The sequence below is a fragment of the Actinia tenebrosa genome, unplaced genomic scaffold (assembly GCF_029948245.1).
Source record: "Actinia tenebrosa isolate PJP-AT-01 unplaced genomic scaffold, QUT_ActTen_1.0 PGA_scaffold7__59_contigs__length_16204524, whole genome shotgun sequence".
Lineage (NCBI taxonomy): Eukaryota > Metazoa > Cnidaria > Anthozoa > Actiniaria > Actiniidae > Actinia > Actinia tenebrosa.
In genome coordinates, this window is record NW_028292584.1 from 6,480,282 (window position 1) to 6,499,256 (window position 18,975).

General features: G+C 37.2%; 1 protein-coding gene across 3 annotated transcripts; it reads left to right on the forward strand.

Moving 5' to 3' along the window:
- Positions 1-67: 67 nt before the first annotated feature.
- LOC116306446 (uncharacterized) lies at positions 68-18,967 on the forward strand. 3 transcript variants are annotated; one of them, XM_089040367.1, is made up of 13 exons: positions 68-518; positions 1,749-1,838; positions 2,673-2,759; positions 3,751-3,799; positions 4,229-4,364; positions 4,955-5,023; positions 5,693-5,729; positions 13,254-13,343; positions 13,478-13,528; positions 14,120-14,205; positions 14,726-14,837; positions 15,415-15,490; positions 16,072-18,967. In XM_089040367.1, the coding sequence occupies exons 1-13, from the start codon at positions 126-128 to the stop codon at positions 18,360-18,362; spliced, it is 3,567 nt and encodes a 1,188-aa protein (XP_088896493.1). In that variant the 5' UTR covers positions 68-125; the 3' UTR covers positions 18,363-18,967. The 3 variants fall into 3 exon arrangements, with proteins under 3 accessions (XP_088896493.1, XP_088896494.1, XP_088896495.1); XM_089040368.1 differs by lacking the exon at positions 68-518 and adding an exon at positions 538-1,054; XM_089040369.1 differs by lacking the exons at positions 68-518; positions 1,749-1,838; positions 3,751-3,799 and having other exon boundaries at positions 2,726-2,759.
- The last annotated feature ends 8 nt before the right edge of the window (positions 18,968-18,975 follow it).

The following is an 18,975-nucleotide window of genomic DNA, read 5'->3' on the forward strand; positions in this document are numbered from 1 at the left end:
ACTGAGAGAGACTGGGTTCTACGCGCCTGAAATCAAAATTCTATTTTCATACGACAAAATTTTTCTTCATCTTAATTCGAAAAATCACGTCAAAAATTAATCAAAATGGCCTAATTCCAGCTACGATGGGAGTTACACAACTATGGAATATTCTAGAACCGGTGAAACGTCAAGGAGACCTGGCATCGCTGAAGGGAAAGACGTTATGTGTGGATTTAAGTGGTTGGATATGTGAAGCACAAGGTTCGAAAGGACTCAAAGCCAATATCCTGAAACCTCACCTCAGGAATTTATTCTTTCGTGTGTGGAATTTAACTCGAGTTGGAGTGAAGTTAGTGTTTGTGGTTGATGGGGATGCGCCTGAAGTGAAGTGGGAAGCTATTGTTAAGAGGAATGAAGCTCGCCATGCTTATGATGGATGGGGTAATAAAGGAATGGATAGAGGAAGAGGGAGGGGGGTGGCCAAAGGACAGAGGAAAAAAGTAGGACGATCGAATTTTAGGATCTGGGTAAATGAGGTGAGTTATTTGTGCTATAATATCAGCAATACTGACCAATTTCCATACATCTACTTTTACTGGTCGAATACAAGGCATTCAACTGAGGCTGTGAGGTTCAAATTTCCTTTAATAATCCTTTAAAAACTAACTCGCAGCCTTGATTGAATGCTTTGTGTTTGACCAGTGAACTGATGTATGGAAGGTGGTAAACTTCTATATTTCATTATTTTTCTCATAATAGATCTTTTTAGCTTGGGCATAATGTTTTGAATTCATATTTCAGACCATGTGTCATTCTCTAGAGTGTTTTTTATTTGTTTAAAGACCCTTTGCCACTTACCGTGATGCACCGCGGTCACAGATGAATTTCGTGGTCCATGAAATTCAAAGATTCATATATTGAATAATAACTTCATATTAAATCCTTTTCCGACATAGCACTAAGGCACAATAATGATTCTTTTACATTCTTTTAAGAGTTTATTCAAAAGGTTAGAATTTTTTTTTTCAGTGGTGACACGATTCAAAATGTAAACAAATTGTGATGCATCACGGTAAGTGGCAATGGGTCTTTAATGGTTGCACATGGGAAGGCACATGAATATATGGATACAACTCGAACAATGAATCTTTCTGTATTCTCAAGAAAATGACATTTGGTCTGAAAAGGGAAAACATTACATCCAGGCTAGATTGAGGTCTATTTATAAGTCTTCTATTTTAGTAAATCTCCCCTGTTAATTGAAGTAATATGATCATCCGGGTGGATGTAGTCCTGAGAAGGACTGTTTGATGTGACTGACGTTTCGACAACCTGAGCGGAAGTCATATTCAGAGTCAAGTGAAGAATAAAAGTCAGATTGGTCATATTTATACTGCCACGGTAACAATAGCCTAATTACATGAAGAAGTGTAATTGGCTGCATCGGTCTAATGAGTGCAAGTCACTGTTTCGGTGTTGTGGGCGGTTTTATTGTTTCTAATAAGCTTCACTTGACTCTGAAGATGACTTCCGCTCAGGTTGTTGAAACATCAGTCACATCAAACAGTCCTTCTCAGGACTACATCCACCCGGATGATCATATTACTTCGATTAACATTCATTCACCTAGGTTCAGACCGTTCTATACAATAAATCTCCACGTCTTTCCTTTCTTGCTATTTTCCAATTTTTTTTTCTAAATATGTTTTCTATGCTCTTGTCAATGTAATTGTACAAATAAATAAAGATATTGTATTTGATTCCAGTGTACAACTTTGCTTAAACTACTTGGAATACCCTATGTAGAAAGTGCTGGTGAAGCTGAGGCACTCTGTGCTTGGATGGATGCTAAAAGGGTACGGCATCTTTGTCAATCTAAAATAGCTTACAGCTTATCATGATCTGACATTATTAACTGAGTTTCATGATTGTAACCTATAATAAATACAATTATTATGGAAAGGACATTTGTTTTTAAAGTGCTACTCTGACGAAAATCGCTCAAACTTGGATTCAGTTGAAACTTCCTAAGAATACTCTTTAAAGGTCCAATAATCACTGTATGAAGTGTTTTCTCGGTATTCAGGACGAAAGTATGATATTTTTACGATTATTTTTTGGAGTCTGTGACGTCATACACTCAGCGTCAAACATTGTTACATATATTTCTTTGTATATAAATCCTTAATTAATTTTATTCCTATGAAGCCCAAAGGGTGACTAATGTGCTTATTTCACATTACTTGTGACTATAATTTATATTTTGGGGTGTTTGGGTATTTCTTTCTCCCTTTACTACTGATATTTTGATCACAAACTACAAAGAAATGTATGGAACGATGTTTGATGTTGAGTGTATGACGTCACAGACTCCAAAAAATAATCGTAAAAATATCATACTTTCGTCCTGAATATCGAGAAAACACTTCATACAGTGATTATTGGACCTTTAAAGAGTATTCTTAGGAAGTTTCAGCTGAATCCAAGTTTGAGCGATTTTCCTCAGAGTAGCACTTTAATGCCATTCATAAGCTGCTCATTGCAAACACTTTTCAGGCCCATTCCATATGCCACTCCACCTTTGTGCCAAAGTCAAATGAATTAAATATGTCATGTACCTGCATTAATATATATTCAGTCAGCATTGAACTGTTAACCAGATTTGATTAATATATATAATATAATTGTAGATTGTTGATGGATGCATTACAAATGATGGGGATGCTTTTCTATATGGAGCAAGAACTGTTTACAAGGACTTGTGCATTACTAACAAGGTATTAGTAACTGTGCAATATTAAAATAAATGGAAATATGAAGTGAAATAAAAATGAATGGCTTTTAAGTTTGTACAAAATGATATATTATGTAGCTATCATTCATACATTCAAAGGTGGGATGTACATTTTCAAATAACTGTGAAGAACAAATTCATAACAAATATGACATACTACAAATAATGTACAATTTAACAATGATATATATGACCAATTTTGAGCAATTGTGGATATGTTCGTTTTACATAAAAAATGGGATTTGTTTTCATATTTTGTTCAAAATGTGATGACCAAGCATGTCAGTCCAAAAATCCAAGTTTAAAGTGAAGACTGTTGTATCTCTGACATCCAAAGAAAGGTCTAAGTTCACTCTATACCTTCATGAGAAAGTCAATGCTATAGCCATACAAGATTTAAAGATATTCAACAATAATAATAATTAACAATAATAATATCAGTAATAAAGTGGATATCAAGTATTATTTACCAAGCTGCATAGTCTTTAAGCAGCAAGATAAATATTCCCTATATTCCCAGAGCCTAAGGTATATAATTGTTTTAGTATATTCTATAATATAGATCCCTTGCATTGAATTCCTAGAGGAATTGTTCTGGAGGACAAAACAATAGGCCGTCTTTTCTTATGCAAAAAAAAAACATCCATTGTTTTGTCCTCCAGAACAATTCCTCTCAGGACTCAGTGCAAGGGGTCTATTAGGCTTGTATATCAGAGAAAAGACAAAATTCTGGATGAAAAAACGTTTTAGTATTATACATGTATACTTCCACTGTGGCAAACTTTGAGAAACCTTATAATTACTGCTTAAGCAGCAAATATTGTCTCATAATCACAGCTTGCAAAACTTTATATTCAAGTCTAAAATTATATTCTTAAATATGTTTCTCAGAAAGGTTACATGAGCAGTTTGTGCTGACTGCAGTACATTTTTACTAAGTTTATTGATCATAATTTTTTGATGTCTTTAACTAGGAGTGCACGATGGACTTTTATTGTATGGATGATGTTGAGACTAAAATTTGTAAGTTAAACTTAATGTAAAAAATACTTTATTTCTTAATGTAAAGCTTTTTATTTGCATGATCTAGGCATGCAAAACCAGGCATCAAAGCTATTCTAACTGGCTCCTTGACACTTGTTGTTTGTCGGCTAAAAATGTTTTAACATTTATCGATTTCAATGGCAGTCTCATTTGAAAGTTTTGGAAGCCAGATAAACATGTTTTGATGTCTGGTGTTTGTGCCTAAATGCAAACTGTGGTATGAAGACAATGCAAAAAATTCTTTGAATTTCCATGCAAAATACTGTTACCCATTTAGACTATACTCAAAGACTGCCATGGGCTGGTTGAAAATGATTGGGACATTGGAGGGAAGTAAAAGAACAACTATGCAGCTCTGGCCTGCATCATATTCTGACTTTCTATTGTTGTTTCATAATTGAATACTAGGTCTGAACAGGGAAAAGCTTGTCAGTCTTGCTATTCTTCTTGGCTGTGACTATCTTCCTCAAGGAGTACCAGGTGTTGGTAAAGAGATGGGATTGAAACTCGTGCAAGCCTTACAAGGTGTTAACCTACTTCAGAGGTACCATTATAATCATGCTATAATATTATAAAATATTGGAGATATAACACCCACTGATTGGCTGGCTACCTTGTTTATATCAGAGGACAGAGAGACACTCATGCAAAATTGTTCAAAAACATTATGTATAAGCAATATATAACGGCTGCTTATAGTGTGTGTACTGTCAGTGACATAAATGCTCTAGACTACACCTCTGCTCTGCTCTACACCTTGTTCATATAAGACGACAGACATTCATGCAAAATTGTTCAAAAATGTTATATATAAGCAATATAATTTAAACAGCTGCTTACAGTGTGTGTACTGTGATATAAATTCTCTGGTAATAGTACAGAGCTCAAGAAGCAAGAGAAGCACTCAACTATCCCTTATGTTTATTGTTTCTCTCTTGCTCTATAGCTCTCAGTGTGTTTATATTACAGTACAGAGACATCCGTGTGCATTTTATATTCCTTAAATCTATGGTATTCCAGTGGTTTAGTGGCAAATTCAAAGCCATGTCCCAAGAAGGGACCTAGTTATTTATAGGTTTAGTTTTTCTTAACAGTTAGTCAATCTACACAAATTATCTGTTTTATTCTTCAAAGATTTCAAGACTGGAGCAACTTCAAAGTGTGTGAAGATGATATGTCCAAGATTGAGAAAACTGTGAAGCAGTAAGTGCATTAACGACTTTCGAAGACTCAATTTTCCCCCCAAAAAGCTGACTTTCAAAAAAATGTGGTCTCCTAACCACTTTGTTAGAACCAATTGATTCAAGTGACCAGTTCAGGGGCGGCAGAGCCCCCAACAAAATATTGTTTCTCAGTCCTTGTTTTACGGCGCATGCGTCTGCAATCAAACAAAACAGTGGTCATTATCACATAGCGTTAAATACAATATTTCAGTGCCCCCAAAGTTTTTCAGCTTCCGCCGCCCCTGCTATTCTCAATTGGTACATGTCCCAACCAGTTCTTAGAACTAACGCATACTATTTGAGAACTGGCCGCTCAGACCGATTGGTGCAATTTAATGGGAAACGCCCTAAATCTACATTTTTTCTCCATTTGACGATCCATTTTGTTTTTCTTCCTTCCTTCTAGCACCTAGTCATCCTTTTCCTTTTCTTTTTTTTCCTTTTTTTCCTTTCCTTTTCTTTTCGTTCTATTCCCCTCTTTCCCTTATATATTTATTTTTTCTATTGCAATTTTCTACCCATCCTTTCTTTTTCTTTTTCTTTCTCTTTCCCTTTCCTTTCCCTGTCTTTCACTTTATAGATAATCATGACATGCAGCCAGACTTGATCATTTTATGTAGCATTTAATACATTTTCCTTTTTTGTTCAGAAAAGCTTCAAAAGTTTCTGGATTCCCCAACGAAGCGGTGAGTCAAATTCTTTCTTGCTTCACTGCATCACCAGTTTTGCAACACTCATTCAATGAAGACAAAGAAAACGATCGCGTGCTACTTTGAGTTATACAAGCACGCGGGAAATTGTCCCGAGAGAAAAAACGTCCGAGAGAAGTGCTAGGTGCTTTTCGGCACTTCTCGAGGGCTCAAGCAATTTCCCAAGTGCTTGTTTAACTCAACATAGCAGAAGCAAGGGGAGTTTTCTATCTCTTTTACAAAATAACTAAGATATAACTAACGATTAACTGAAAAGAAATAATAAAACATCGCTTGCCTTTCTGACGTCATTTCCTCACGATCTATGTTGAGTTATAGGAAACGGTAATTGACCAATCAGAGCGCGCGTTATATCTTAGTTATTTTATAAAATAGTACTACTTAACAAATAGACATCAGTTTTTTTTGTGTCAGCCCCCTTATTAACGATAAATTGCGTCATCACATTGTCACAGTAATTAATTGTCACGCGCGCTCGTTGACGTCAGCTTTATCTGCCTGTCCTCTTATTGATGATAACAAAAAAAAAAAAAAAAAAACAATCAGTGCGCGAGAAATTTGTAAGTTATTGTAAAATATACTATCGATCCATGTCCGTGAGTAACTAAACCTTTACAGAAACCCCAATACCGCATTTCGTAGCAGTATCATATGATCCGATACCAAGCGAAACGATCAATATTTTTTAACTTGTTTTTGTAATCGTTTTGTGTTGTCGTTTAGCGGCAAATGATACCGGACCGCGCGCGCGGGCAGATACTGACAAAATAACGCCCGCTCAAACAGTCAATCAGAACGCACGATTTTTTAGGATACCGGACCGGAAAAAAATAACTTCTCGTATCTTCTCGAAAATTTCCGCACCCTTGGAACCAATCAACGCTCAAACGTATAAATGTCGTTGTTTACTCGTCGTTACGTCGTTTTCCCGAAAACTACGTCATGGTCCACGATCAAGCAGAGAAACTGATATTGAAAGGTTTCAACCGAGATATAACAGGCCAATGTTTACAGAGATATGGATCATTGAACAAGAACCAGAAGCATGCAAACAAAAGAAATACATCATCCTCGAAAGCAGGATATTAAGCTTCATTACCGGAAAAGTGAGCCCCGAGAGATGAATATTGAGCCCCGTTGTGGGATAATTGAGCCTCGAAAGAGGAATATTGAGTCTGTGGGATGATTGAGCCTCGAAAGAGGAATATTGAGCCCCATTGTGGGATGATTGAGCCTCGAAAGAGGAATATTGAGCCCCATTGTGGGATGATTGAGCCTCGAAAGAGGAATATTGAGCCCCATTGTGGGATGATTGAGCCTCGAAAGAGGAATATTGAGTCTGTGGGATGATTGAGCCTCGAAAGAGGAATATTGAGCCCCATTGTGGGATGATTGAGCCTCGAAAGAGGAATATTGAGCCCCATTGTGGGATGATTGAGCCTCGAAAGAGGAATATTGAGCCCCATTGTGGGATGATTGAGCCTCGAAAGAGGAATATTGAGCATTGATGAATACTATATCTTGTAAAATCCTATCGCAAAATGACTGAAGCTCGAAAGAGGAATTGATTAAAAAAACTCTCAGACACCAATTTTTACCTTGAAATCAACAAAGACCTCACACCTACCTACCAGCAAACTGTCAAAGACACTATTAACTCTTTTATTTCTGATGGCAGTCTTCCAGCTACTGCCAACAATCTTATCATTAACACTCCCCGCACCTCTCATGTTTACTTTTTACCTAAAATTCACAAACCTAATGATCCTGGCCGTCCTATTGTATCAGCTTGTAGTTGTCCCACCGAACTTATTTCTAGCTTTCTTGACTCTCTTATGTCACCTATCGTTCAGACTCTACCCACCTACATTAAAGACACTAATCACGCCCTCAGGATTTTTAATGACTTTCATTTTCAAAATTCTCAATCCAAGTTTTTATTTACCATGGATGTTAATTCTTTATATACCGTCATTCCTAATGATGAAGGTCTCAATGCTCTCAAACATTTTTTTGATCGTCGCACCGTTTTAGAACCTAGCACTCCTACTTTATTGCGTTTAGCTGAACTTGTTCTCACCCTTAATTGTTTTTCCTTTGGCGACCGCTTTTTTCGACAGATTAACGGTGTAGCTATGGGCACCAAAATGGGACCTAGCTATGCTAATTTATTTGTTGGCTACATCGAGCAACAGATTTTTGATCTCTATCCAGGCATTAAACCTGAACTTTTTGGTCGCTACATTGACGATTGTATTGGTGCTACCTCTTGTTCAAAACAAGACCTAGATTCTTTTATTCTCTATGTCAATTATTTTCACCCAGCTCTTGAATTCACTTGGACATTAGTGAAACTTCTGTCACATTTCTTGACATTTCTGTGAGTATTTCTGCTAATCATCTACCATACCACATACCACTATTCATTATAAGCCCACAGACTCTCATTCATATTTACTTTATTCCTCCTCACACCCTAAACACACTCTCAATTCTATTCCTTTTTCGCAATTCTTACGTTTGCGCCGACATTCGCAAGAAAGATTTATCTAAACCAGTTGCTCGGCACTTTAACTCTGCTAATCACTCTGAGCTTAATGCTATTGTTTTTGGTCTGTGTTTAACCCACGGCAGCAACAATCATCGTAAAACAAAAGAAATGCGCTTAATTCATTCACTTGGCACCGTTAATCCCCACGGGATGAACGAATTCTTCGCTTATAATTAAGTTATTTCTCACCTATAGTTGCTTTCGATCCTTTTGTTTTCCTTTGTTTTATGGCTTGCTTTTTTCTTATTGGTTTGTTTTCTTTCTCCTCTACTATATAAACATCTCTCTCACTCTTACTTTCTATTGACTCCGACGAAGGACTAACGTCCGAAACGTCAGTTCCTATTTTCACTACGGTGTAAAACTTATCAATCTACGATAACTGTTTGATTAAAAGAAAGTATGATTTACTGCCATTTAATACTATTTCTGTATGCTTCCACAGTTTTTATCTTCGTATTATATATACACTTAATTCAATAATCGTTGTCATCGCCTGATTCCGACATGGTAAGGTTGAACACAAAGAAGATTGAATCGGTCTCAACACTAAGGTCTATATGTTCTTGAGAATAAGAAGCAGAAACACAAGTCATTCCAGCTATTCTTGGATCTTGGAATGACCTATCTCCTGTGGCTTTTTGCCTACCGCCCGCCACCTTTGGAAGATGACAAAGTTATTTGAAATAGCTGTATACTATATCAACGAATATAAAACATAAAACGACATCATATCACCACATCAAAAACTCCTTAAATAGATATCTTCAACAAATTTCTATGAAACTATAAATTCGATTACTAGCAGTGCTACATGCGCTTTATAAGCGCTATTTTTTTAATAATAGAGTGACCACAGTAAATCCGTGAAACACTAAAAATAGTGCTAGTTAAAAAATAGAAAACAATGGAAATACTATTTAGTATTACTAAAGTTTCACGGATTTACTGTGGTCACTCTATCGCCATTCATCAAATTGAAATTTATGCATCATAGTGTTTTATCGATCTTTGGACGGTACAGCAATGTCAACTGCAAAATTCAAATCATGTGATGTTTACCTGATGTGCCATGAATAATTATTGACCATGATGAACACTGACCTTGTGTCACAGGGAGCCCGGCTTGGTGATGCCAAATCGGTAAAACGATCACGTTTCATATATTGATGACATTACATAATAATCGTAACTCAATACACCCATATACTGAAACGGTCACTACGTAATAGAACTTGTTATGCAATAGTGTTAGATGCCCCGTAACGCGTGCGTTACGTATTTGAATTTGAATTTATCACGGTATTAAGATACGCGTTACAAACACTGGTGTTCATCACCAAGCCGGGCTCCCTGTAGTGTTTGTTGTTTTTTTGGTTTAGCAACAACTTATATAGGCAGTATCAGTTTTGATTTTATTGAAATTTTGATTACACATCATTAACAATTACATGATTTTGGAGATTTTTGGAAATCAATATCAGTACGTGAGTTCCGTTTGCGATCAACTTTCCATTATCATCTTCCGTAGAAATTTCTCGATACATCTTCAAAACCTCGTTGAGCTCCTTTTGGTCGGCTGTTTGACGATAATTATTTTCGTGCGTGAAGAAGTCGAGCATCTGACGTCCTTCCTCAGAACTTTCATCGAAAACGCTTGTGATGTCAACCTTGAAAGGAACAACCACCTTTTCATACTTCATCGAATTCTTTTCCGCTATGCTTATAACATTTGCTGGCGGGTTGCTCCAAGGCTTTCTTTGGCATTCAGGGCGATGTTTATCTAAGATCAAACTTGTTAATGCTGTTAAATTGGAATTGTCTCCAAGCAGGCATACAATCAATCCTTTTTCTCCCAGTTCGTTGTGATAGCAATGCTTCAATGTAGACTCTATGTCCACATAGTATAGACTGTGTATGGCATGGACCAAGTCATACTGGTTTTGATCGTGTTTACTCTCTGCGTATCCTTCGAATGACATCAGTTTCAGATCAAACTTAACAGACCTTTGATTTGAAAGGCCTTTTGACCCGTCAGATGACCTTTCAATGGATTCTTTATATTGGCCAAGGAGCGCAGGATTTGGTTCAACTGCTGCATTCAGGATCTCAACTTCTTGCAACTGTTTGTCGCCTGCATTCAGATATTTTTCTAGCACAATCTTCAGCATTTCCTGATCAAAAAAACCATCTCCAGCCCCAATACTGAGTATGCTGAACCTCGGCTTGTCTTTGCCAAGTTGTAGCTTATGTAATTCTGCTGGAATTTTTTGCTGTAGACAACATTTATCTGCATCTCGTTGGCTTGATCTTTCGAGGTAACTCTTGTAGCATTGAGCATAGGCATCGTTATGAATGTCAACGTTCAAGTTCATTTTTGCGTTGTCTGGAGAGCTGTATTTGCCTTACAGTTGTGCAACAATTCCCTAGAAGTAACCGTCTGTGAAACAGCGCCAGAATTCTTGGTCCCGTGACCCGAAATAAGAAGCGATTTCTGATTGGCTTTCGCCCGGTCTATTACAAATAAAACCTAAATATGGGAGGGGAGGGGAAGGGAGGGGAGAGGAGAAAAGAGGAGGAGAGGGGAGGGGAGGGGGAGAGAGGGGAGGGAGGGGAGGAGAGGGTAGGGTAGGGGAGAGGAGATAATGTTCCCCATAATGAAAAAAAAAAAAAACAAAAACAAAAAACAAACAAAAAAACTATGAAGTGAAAAATGAAATCGAAATGCATTACATCGTTTTCTTCGCACGAATCTTTGTTTTCGACCTTATTCCTCTCCCACTTAGGAATTTTGTCACATGTACACAACCCACGACCAGCCACCCCAGGGGCTAGTTTTGTTCTTGAAAAATTCTTCGACAAAGTTTTCCCACAGGAAGCCCATACAAGCTTTGAGAACTGAATGTAATTTTAACGAAAAAAATAATAATAAAAGCTAATATTTACTCACATGGAGTGTTGTTTACGTCGTCCTTGTACTTTGGTAGTGATTTCGAGCCATTTGTCTTCTTGTATAGAGGGGAAGAGAATTATTTAAAAAATTCGCTAAAATGGCTCGAAATCACTACTAAAGAACAAGGACGACGTAAATAACACTTCATGTGAGTAAATATTAGCTTTTATTATTATTCTTTTCGTTAAAATTGCATTCAGTTATCAAAGCTTGTATGGGCTTCCTGTGGTTTTCCATGGCCGACATTTTTGCGCTTTGAATTGCCCTATTTCTCTATGACACGTCACTGCTTGTTTATGTGGGGGATAGAATCGCCAAATCCAATAGAAAATTCAACGAAATTTGCTTCTAGCGAAACAGTTTAATCTAAAATGGCCTGGTTTTCAGATATAATATGTGTTAATATGTACTAAAAATATTCTGAGCGTTTGCTGGCTATTCTACTTCTCTTCGTGAATTGACACGGGTTTTAGAACAATTTTCGGTGAATTTGCGTTGAATTGACCCCCTCCGACGACCATGATCCTTTGCGTTTAAACAAAAGATTGTTTTGATGTGACGTCATAGTAAAATAGGGCAATTCCTAGTTAATTTTACTTGAAAAACGAAAGATAACTACAGATAATCCAGATTACTAGATAATTACAGATTATCAAGTTTAGTGAAATTTACCTTGGATATCTTTCATTAAAATCCAACGCCGTTGTCGCTGATAAAATTTAGACAGTATATTCTCAATTACTATTATCAGAAACTACCCTCATACGAGCCACCTCAGTGATGTACAATAAATCAATTTAATTTTCTTATCGATCGCTAAAGTATCTCGTGGTCACTTCCAGCGCCCCGCCGCTTATTAAATTTTTCACGTCTAAAACGGGGCGCTTATTCGGGGGAGACGTTTATTCGAGGGAGGCGCCTATTCAATGGGAGGAAACGCGTACACAACTGTCAAAGTTTGCTTTTTTTTAAGTATTAATGTTATACTACTACAACAGTACTGGTATTAGTATACTATGACGAGAAGAAGCAATTATGTTAATTTTCTATATATTAACGTCGTGTACATGTGTTCTATCAACTTTTATTCATTAAAATGTGTGCGATTTAGTTAGATTGTAGCATTATGCGCGATTCCTCGAAAAAGCACCCCCTTAAGGTGCGAGGCGCTTATTCGGGGAGGTGCTTATTCGAGTATATACGGTATGTGTAATATTTCGCCCCTTCCAACCATGTGTCATTCATTTGAGTATCAGTTCTTTGTTTTCCTGACATAGCAGACAAATGAACAAATGTTATCATGATAGCTTTGATATAATAATAACATCTTCTGGTTTTTGTTTATACATATTTTACAGGTTATAAATGAATTTATGTGTCTGAAATATAATAAAATACACAGGTGATTATTGAAAATCTCGCGCGCTGATTGGTCAAGAAACTCACACTGTCACACTATAATCACCTCGAGCGAAAATCCAAAATGGCGGCCAGCCGCTTCGTTGCTGTTCCCAAAAAAAAATGCCTTTTATCTTCTTTTTTTTCTTTTTTTGAAAGAATCACCTGTGTATTCATATTAAAACAATTATTTGCCTCAGGCTCAGTGATTATTGGGGAATATTTGCCTTGCCGCTGGAAGGCTCGCGTCTCGGTAAGTATTCCCCGATAATCACTTCGCCTTCGGCGAATAATTGTTAAATAATAATATAATATAGTTATATAGTAATCATAACAATATGATAATATAATAATTTAATAATATAATAATATAATAACATTTTCTGTTTTTTTTACATATTCTACAGGCTATAAATGAATTTATGTGTCTGAAATACAATAATATAATAGTATAATATTATAATATAGTAATCATAACAATATAATAATATAATAATTTAATAATTTAATGATTTGATTATATAATAATTTACTGTAATAATATGATAAGTGTAATAATAACATTTTCTGTTTGTTTGTTTTTTACAAAAATCTACAGGTTATCAATGAATTCATGTGTCCTAAACTAGAAACACAGCACCTAACAATTCCAAAGGGCAACAAGTGTCCCGATGTTAAAGGATTACAGGTAAAAACAGGACTTTCTTTTCTTATGTGACCTTTAATTGTATTTTTGGCGAGAACGTTTGACTAGCAGATGCTGAAGCAGAATTTCATGACTGAAAAATCAGTTCATTTGTAATGTTTTATTATTATTCGTAGGAGTTTTGTTTGAATTATTTGGAGTGGCCTGAAGACTACACTACAGAAAAGGTATAGCATTTCTAGTTTTATGTATTCATCTATACTTGATACCAATTAGTAATGGATCCACTTTGGGAATCAAGCAATAACGACCCCACGCACATCCCTTCCACGGTAAGACGAGTGGTGTCCTCCGCGCGCTTCCACAGAAATCCCAACCAAAACACTCGTCTTTACTGAGTCTGGAGGGAAAAGTGGGACCACTCGCAGTCTATGAGTGCATGCGCGCACGTGCTGTGTGTTTTCATAATAGACGTGCTCCCAACCAATCAGAACACGAAATTTATAACAGTTAGTATATGTAATAAGACTCCATGCTGTCCAATTAAGAAATAATTGGACGAGGAAAATTCCGAGGACTGACAAAATTGGATGAGGCCGTAGGCCGAGTCCAATTTGGCAGTCAGAGGAATTTTTCGATTCTAATTATTTCTTAATTGGACAGCATGAAATCCCATTACCTGTTAATCATATAGCTGCCTAATTAATCTTGTATCAGCAAGACCTGTCCAATTAAGAAAATAATTGGACAGTTACCTATATGGGATTAATGAGAAGCTGTATAATTATTTTATAAAATACCCCACATTCTTTTTGCAGATTTTACCTCTTGTGACCTACTGGCAGATGGAAAAGGGGATGTCTGTTAAACATTGTAACCAAAGATGCGTTGTTACTCCTGAAAGGTAAATGCGAAAAGAACAACAATAGCAATATAGATAACACCAATTATAAACTATGACCACAACAATAGCAGAACCAATAGCAACAGCAGTATTAGCAACACGTAACAGCAACAACAACAACATTTACAAACATCAATAACAAACAAAAGCAACAGAAAGAAGAACCTTGCAACTTGAGGGTCCCTTCTCAAAAATCAAATTCTAAATTCCAAGTTAATCTTCAATAGTTATTGCTATTTAACAGTTAGACCCGCAACCGGATTGGTTGCGAGTCAAGAGGTGAGAGGTCTAATTGTTTTAGTATAAAGCTACAAATTTGTCAATTAAATAGTTGTTTTGGTTTTCAAAACCGTTACTTTTCGCTAATAGTGGTATATCACTAATACACTACTGGTACTCAGCCAATCAGTGCAGAATTTGTGATAGACCATAAGAAGGTTTAGACTAATAAGTGGTCTACCCTCGCTATACAAGGGCGATTTATTTATTTATTGAAAAACCTTCAATTTATGGCTTTCAGAATTGTCAAGGCTAGAGTTCAGAACTGGATCGAATGTTATGAAGTCCTTTGGAAGAATAATGACATTGGGGATGCCTGTCAATCAACCTTCGTTACCATAGAAACAAGATCGGTGAGAATGCAGTATTGCACTCCTTATTTGATGGGAATGGGATTAGAAAAAAAACTAGTCAATTGAACCTCCCGATCCCTTGGACAGGGTGAGGATTTAACGCGGCGAGACCGGGAATTTATGTTTCCTACTCATAAGATAACCATTCTTGTGGGAAGACATTTCAATGTTACGGCATGTACCGTGTTCGTGCTGTAAGTCAGTGCCATATGTTTCCCACTCATACGATAACCATTCTTATGGGAAGACATTTCAATGTTACGGCATATCGTACCGTGTAAGTGCTGTAAGTCAGGGTCGTATGTTTCCCACTCATACGATAACCATTCTTATGGGAAGACATTTCAATGTTACAGCATGTACCGTGTTCGTGCTGTAAGTCAGTACCGTATGTTTCCCACTCATACGATTACCATACTCATATGGGAAGCAATTTCAATGTCTCAACTTGTCGGACCGTGTACCGTGTAAGTTATAGCACCATACGTTCCCCCTCATACAAAAACCGCTCTAATAGACAAGTGATTGCAAATAATCGGGTTTTTTTGTTGTTTTTGTTTTTGTTTTGATGTTTCAGCTGTTCGGACAGGTCTACCCTGTTCTTGTAGAGGAATTTGAAGTATTGCAAAACCACAAAAAGACCAAGAAGTCAGGTATTTAATTTTTTTCTGAGCTGCACTGGAATATCGATGGAAGTTGGGGGGGGGGGGGGGGGGGGGAAGTAAAATCACGATACGTTAGAATATCAAACGCAATTTAAAAAAAAGCTGGATTTTAATAGTTATTATAGATTAATAATATCATCCATTCGTTCGTTAAGGAATGGTCCATAATGAGCGTGCGTATATCCAGTTCTGGAAGCACGAGAGCAGCGTAAGAGATGCTCGAAGCGTAGCCGAATTTGTTTGTTGTTTATTAACTGGGGGTTCAATGTTTTGTTCAAACTCAAAATCAAAATTAGGAAGCTCATAATCTTTGTTAGATGGAAAAGAAGCCATATTTCTAGTTTTGAGTCACGAAACACTTTGCTATTTGCTACGGCTAGCGAACCAATGGTGAATTTTTCGCCGATTCACCGTAAAAACATTTCTATGGGATATCTCTATGGGATATCCATTTTTTTCACATAGCAAATTAGCCAATCAGAGCATGCGTTATATCTTGCCTATGTTATAATAAGTTCGTTCATTCGTTCATTGTATGTTCGTTCATTTATTAATTATTTACTCTTTAGGTAAAAGAAAAGCAAAAGATAATTCAAAAGACTTGCCAAACGATAACAGCAATCCAGTGGAAGAACTCTGCAGTAATCTCGATGCCTTGTCGCTGGCTGTAGAGAGGGACTCTCTTCGACATTCAACGAACCATACAAAACTAAACCATGATGACGAAATGGCAGAGACAAAAATGCAGAACAAACATGCAGGTAACCCATCACTAGATGATGAAAATGTCGTACATGGTTCACAGGAAAAACAAAAAAGACACGAACAACAACAACAACATTATGAAGAAGAAGACGAGCAACACCATTGTGAGGAAGCAAAATATGCGAAGAAACATAATTTGGTTCCAAAAGTCCAAAATGGAAAGAAAAATTCGAAATGCAAAGAAAATTTAAAAGTAAATGTCGATAGAATGGATAACCTTTTAGATTCGAGCGATACGTCTTCCGAAGATGAGATGTCTGATTCTTTGGTCTGTGAGTTTTTTGCTCCTCTTGCGCGGAGGATAGAAGCACAATGCAGTAAAAACAGTCACAACGTGGAGATAGACATTCCTGTTGATGCTGACTCAGTAGATACTAAGAACATACAGAAAAGCAAAGAAAAGAACGAAATAGACAATGAAGTACAAGTTGTTTTAATTGAATCTAGTGAGGACGAAGAAGAGCGTGATGTTTGTCTAAAATCACGAGGCAAAGAAAATAGTCGCCTGAAGGGGCAAGAAGAGTTATCGCGTGTCTTGGAGAGACCTGCTTTGGAAGGAGCTAGCTCTAGGAAAGACGATACAAAAACGAGCCAACATGTAGAATCTGATGTTGAAATGACGGCTTTAGGAAGGGGGAATTCGTGCGCTCGAACAGAGCGCGAAATCCATCCTTTGGAAAAAGCAAAGGCTGATGCTGCATTGAACGGAAAAGAAGTAAAAAAAGAACTAGGACTCGTGCTGTTGGCTAAGGAAACTATATGTTCCAAAGCTGGTTATCATGGCCACATGGCCTCGGGGAAAATGAAAAATGTTGGCGCAAAGAATGCGATTGAAATGAAGAAAGAACCAGTCAACTATGATGAACGGAGTGCCTCTTCGTTGCCTAGCAGCGACAGGTCGCTAGAAAAGGGTGGTGGTTCGTCAGCTGTTTCTTTGTCATGTGAAAACAGAGAAAATGCAAGAAGGGTGTCCCTGGGTCGAGAAAGTCGGCTGCATCGTGAGAAAAACATTCGTTCAAATCTGAAAACAAAAGTCATTCAGAGGGTCTATTTTTCTAGCGATTCTAGTGATGATGATGATTCATGGTACTTTGACAGTGGAAATGGTGGTGGTGGCAGTATTGTTGCTGCTGCTTCTGGCGGTGGTGATCATGGTGGCGGTGGTGATGATTCATGGTACTTTGACAGTGGAAATGGTGGTAGTGGCAGTGTTGTTGCTGCTGCTTCTGGTGGTGGTGATCATGGTGGTGTTGGTGATGATTCATGGTACGTTGACAGTGGAAATGGTGGTAGTGGCAGTGTTGTTGCTGCTGCTGCTTCTGGTGGCGGTGATCATGGTGATGTTGGTGATGATTCATGGTACGTTGACAGTAGAAATGGCGGTAGTGGCAGTGTTGCTGCTGCTGCTTCTGGTGGTGGTGATCATGGTGGCGGTGATGACCGTGTTGGCAATGACAATTCATGGTACATTTCCAGTGGAGGAGGTGCTAGCATTTCTGGTGATAGTGATCAAAATGCTTGTGGCGGTGATGGTGTTGCTACTGCTTCTGCTTCTGGTGATGAGAAAGAAGAAGCAGAAGAAACAAAATCAGGTGAAAATGTTAAGAAGCCAAAGAAAAAAGAAAGAAAGATGTCGTCTACTAAAACCTTCGAGAAGATGAAAGGCAAGATGTCATCTAGTAAACTCTTGGACATGAAGATTCCTTGTCTTACCAACGATGTGAACCAAACTCAACCAAACCAAACTCATCCTAAGTACACTGAAACCAGTGGCGCGAAAATACGAAGCAAACTACAGAATATAGAGTACAATTCAACAGCCAGTCAACTAAAGACAAAGCAATCTGACTTTAACATTAGACAAGTAACCAAGCTACAACCATCCACTCACGAACAACATCAGGTTTGCAGCTCAATACACAAAAATGAAGAAGTATCTACGCCAAACTCGCTAGAAAAAACTGACGAAAAGGAAAACAGCGAGTCACCGTTGGAAGATGTTTTCGTTCCTTTGTCTTTGAGTGAAAGATTGGGTAGACATTTACATGGACGGAGAAACGTCTTAAGTACTTTAAGAACTCTTTCCTCAAATTAAAAAATAATTTGGAGAATTAGTAAACAGGGAAAGGTAAAAGAAATGTCACCGAACTCTTCTTCTGAGTCACTATGGTACTTATTCTGCAAGTAGGGAAATGTTGGGATATTACAAAATTATGTTTTTGATAATACTATCTTCTGAAAAATGACAAATGAATTTGATTGTTTAAATTGTAAAATATTTTTTTATTAATGGCTAATAATGTAAATAGCTTTCTATTATCATAAATTTATATAAATTTTAATAACCATGATGTATAAAGAACACTTTAGAATTACATATCAAATTAAATATTTTTTCTTGTTCATCTCAAGTTGTCTTTAGTTCATCAGAGGTGGATTTAGGGAAGCTGATGGGGCCTTGGCCTACGCTTTTAGTTGGGATGCATGTTTTTATATACCTTTTTTGTACGCAATATTGCCAGAATGCAGGATATAGCATTTCTAGAAACCATATTTTAAGAATTTCATTGGGAGCATGCCCCAGACCTCCTCTACTTTCATTTTGCATAGTGTAAGATTTTTCTGATGCTGAATTTTCACTGGTTCCCTTCTCAGATTCCTGGGTCTGCCTCTGTTATTATACATTATTACAGTCAAGACTATTCACA